Here is a 3,708-nt window from a genome sequence, read left to right on the forward strand (position 1 = left end):
AGCGAAAGAGCACTGATAAGCACAAACAGATGATAAGGTATCGATATGTGAACACTGGGATAAAACTCACAAATCAATACATTTTGACTTCTTCCTAAGTGTAGAGTGCCCAGAGTAGCAGAGCTTATGGTGATTACACAGTAATTGTTAATACATTTTGAATCACACGATTCTGATGTAATCACACGGTATTAGCCGAGGTTCCCTTGCAGCCAGCACGGAGCTGATGCTTAATATATACTGATGACTCAATGAATAAAGATGAATGACTTAAAATGGAAAAAATACTGAAGTACCCTGTGAAGAAATATTGGAATTAATTGAGATAAATGCTGTCACAGCTACTATCTATAAACAATTAACAGCTGTGTTCATCTAACTTTCTGTGCTTCAGAGTTTTTAAAGCAATCAAAACGAACTATCAATACTTTTGTTGTATAAGCCCATGTTGTATAAATTATTTTAGTCACTTAAGTATTTAAGTTCCTGTTCATCTGGCTGTCATTCATTCAATAATTTGTCCATTGACTCATGTACGTATTCATCTATTCACTAGTTCTTTCAGGCATTCATTCACACATACTTGCATTTTTCATAACTTCCACTCTTCACCCTGTCTTTCTCCTTCTATGTCCCTTCCCTTCTTGACTTCTCTGGGAAATGCTGCAAATCTGTCTCCTGTTTTTTCTCTATTGTGCTTTCAAAGTAGAAAGTCCCCCATTAAATTGTAGCCACTTTCCCTCACCACAAGACTTTGCCTGGAAGACCCCATGACAAACTTTCAGAGCAGTTAAGTCCAGAATTGCTTATTTGTTTGCCATCTTCTTAACCCCTTGGTGGCTCAGCTGGTAAAGAATCTGTCTGGAATGCAGGAGACCCAGGTTCTATCCCTGAGTTAGGAAGATCCCCTCGAGAAGGGAATGGCTATCTATTCCACTATTTTTGTCTAGAGAATTCCAAGGAGAGAGAAGCCTGGTGGGCTACAGTCCATGGGGTTGCAAAGAGTTGGGCACAACTGAAGCAACTAATGTTTTTCTTAACCCCTTAAGAAGAGCTTTTGAGACTTATCTCTGTTTCTATGAACTATGATAAATATGTTAATCACAACATACATGAATTCATAGCTACTGAAAAATAACAGAAAAGAAGTTCACATCAAACTTAGAAAAATAAAGAAAGGATACCAACTCAAATAAATGTCAGATTATCAGAAGCAGTATAAAAATTGCAATCATCTTCCTTTCCTCGCATTTATCAATATATTCTACTGAGTGAAAAAAAAGAACAGTTAGCCAATAGTGCTAATAGGAAATGCGTAACACCAATGACACTATCCTTTCTGAGCATGGTGATAAGATGACAATTCTCAGGGCTCCTGTCTCCATCCTTGACTGCTTTTCACTTTAACTATTAAACTGGTATGTGTTTCATACTTACTTATTCTTCTGGGTTTCAGAATCTGCATACATACTGGACTTGCAAAAAAAGAAAAAATCATTTACCTGCAGAAAATTTATTCCCACACTATGCCCACATGGATTCTTAGAATATTTCATTTCATAACTGTGGACTTTAATGAATGGGCATAGAAGATTTCTAAGCAAAGAAATAACAGGGTTGTCTTCTAGGAAGATTTTGAAGCACAGTGTGTTTCTCTAGATGTGGGATGAATTTAAATTATGTTTAAATCATTGATGTACCTAATTCATAAAGGTTTGTGGGATGACATTGCATTATAGAGGACTATTTGAAACTACTAATACCTTATATTTGCAGAGTGCTTCATAGTTGAAAATACTTTTTGTTATCTTACTATATCTTTTGGAGAAGGCAATGGCACCCCACTCCAGTGTTCTTGCCTGGAGAATCCCAGGGATGGGGGAGCCTGGTGGGCTGCCATCTATGGGGTCGCACAGAGTCGGACACGACTGAAGTGACTTAGCAGCAGCAGCATTAAGTGGGTAGCCTAATCCTCATTTATAAATACAGAATAAGTTTCAGTCATCAATGTTTTCATATACATTACAGTTAGGAGATTTAGGACCAGAATCCAAAGAGTGAGAAGATCTCATGTGATATCAATGATGTCAGTATCAATGGCTCCATTACTTTAATGTCAGGGAACAGGAGACACTGGAATTAACAGCAAATAAAGAAAAGTAAAATTTAAAGATGCAGGTGTGTGCATGCTAAGCTGCTTCAGTTGTGTCCAACTCTGCATGACCCCCATGGACTGTAGCCCTCCAGAGGCTCCTCTGTCTATGGGATTCTCCAGGCAAGAATACTGGAGTAGGTTGCCATGCCCTCCTCCAGAGGATCTTCCCAACCCCAGGAACAAACCCATGTCTCTCGTGTCTCTCGTGTCTCCTGCTTTGGCAAATGGTTCTTTACCACTAGCACCACTTGGGAAGCCCTAAAGATGCAGCTACCTAAACTTAAAGCATTTAAATAGTGGCAACTCATTGCTTCTACTTCTGTTCTAATCAAACGCTTAATTTCACTTTAAGAAAAAAGAATAGGGTCAACTTAGCATTTTGAGTGGGAGATCACCAGGAGGGAATCACCCAGGACTCTGGGCAGGGACAGTGTCTTCTCTCTCAACTCTCCAGCATATTGATGGCAGATCATGGAGATTCTCAGTCTCCATAATCACACGAGCCAATTTCTGACAACATTTTACAATCTATATAGATGAGACAGAGATACAGAAATGATTTTATCATAAAATGACTATATATGCAAAATACATAGATGATTATATATAAATAATATAGATGAGTATATATGATACATGTAAATCATACATACATACATGATTCATTATAAGTAATTGGCATTTTTAAAGTTTTTAATTTTTATTTCAGATTTAGTGTAGATAATTGGCATTTATACACACACAAACTGTTTAGTCCTGTTTCTCTGGAGAACCCTAATACCCTCTCCCCTACTCCAGCCTGAAATATTTACATACATTTCATGTTTGGTGGCTCATAGGGTAAATAATCAGTCTGCAATGCAGGAGACATGGGTTCGATCCCTGGTCAGGGAGATCCCCCGGAGAGGGGCATGGCAAACCACTCCAGTATTCTTGTCTGGAGAATCCCATGGACAGAGGAGCCTGGTAGGCTACAGATCATGGGATCACACACAGTCAGACACGACTGAGTGATCAACACTTTCACTTTTTTTCCCCCCAACTTTTTACCACATCCAGACCTACGTGCAAATCTGTGCCCTCTGCCCGGCCCCACTGCCAAAGTCTTAGTGCACAACCAGGCAGTCCATAACCGTGCATGTACCTGTCCAGCTGCGATCGTTTAGGAACCAGAGGGACGGCAAAGGGCATGGCACCTCAGGGTGGACAGCGGCCCCCGATTCATTCCTTCACCAGGCTCTTACACAGCAGACTCTACCCTCTAGAGCCCCTGAAGCTCCTCAGGAAGAAGGGAGCAACTGAACAGCGAACTCTGGCAGAGGCCAGGGAAGGGAAACAGGGGAACCCAGGTCAAGGGGCCAGGGCAAGGCGCTGAAGGTGGGCGTGGAGCCGAGTGGGGCAGGAACAGCTTACACACGCAGTTCTCCCGGGGGGCTGCCCAGGGGCTAGGCATAAGGAGAAGCAGCTCCAGGAGGGCTGCAGGCAGGAGCGGGCAGTGAGGGAAGAAGCATTTAGGAGATGAGGCGGTCGTGGAGCTGGTGCAGCTGCTCCTG

At 41.6% G+C, this 3,708-nt stretch overlaps 1 protein-coding gene across 1 annotated transcript in view; it reads right to left on the reverse strand.

Annotated features, from left to right (window-relative positions):
- Positions 1–3,666: 3,666 nt before the first annotated feature.
- The window catches only part of LOC104979991 (dynactin subunit 1-like), a 1,737-nt gene continuing 1,695 nt past the window's right edge, over positions 3,667–3,708 (reverse strand). Inside the window, exon 3 of the mRNA XM_010828523.1 lies at positions 3,667–3,705. Coding sequence (XP_010826825.1) covers positions 3,667–3,705 — 39 coding nt within the window. The remainder of the gene's footprint in view (positions 3,706–3,708) is intronic.

The sequence above is a fragment of the Bison bison genome, unplaced genomic scaffold (assembly GCF_000754665.1).
Source record: "Bison bison bison isolate TAMUID 2011002044 unplaced genomic scaffold, Bison_UMD1.0 scf7180017864494, whole genome shotgun sequence".
Taxonomy (NCBI): Eukaryota; Metazoa; Chordata; class Mammalia; order Artiodactyla; family Bovidae; genus Bison; species Bison bison.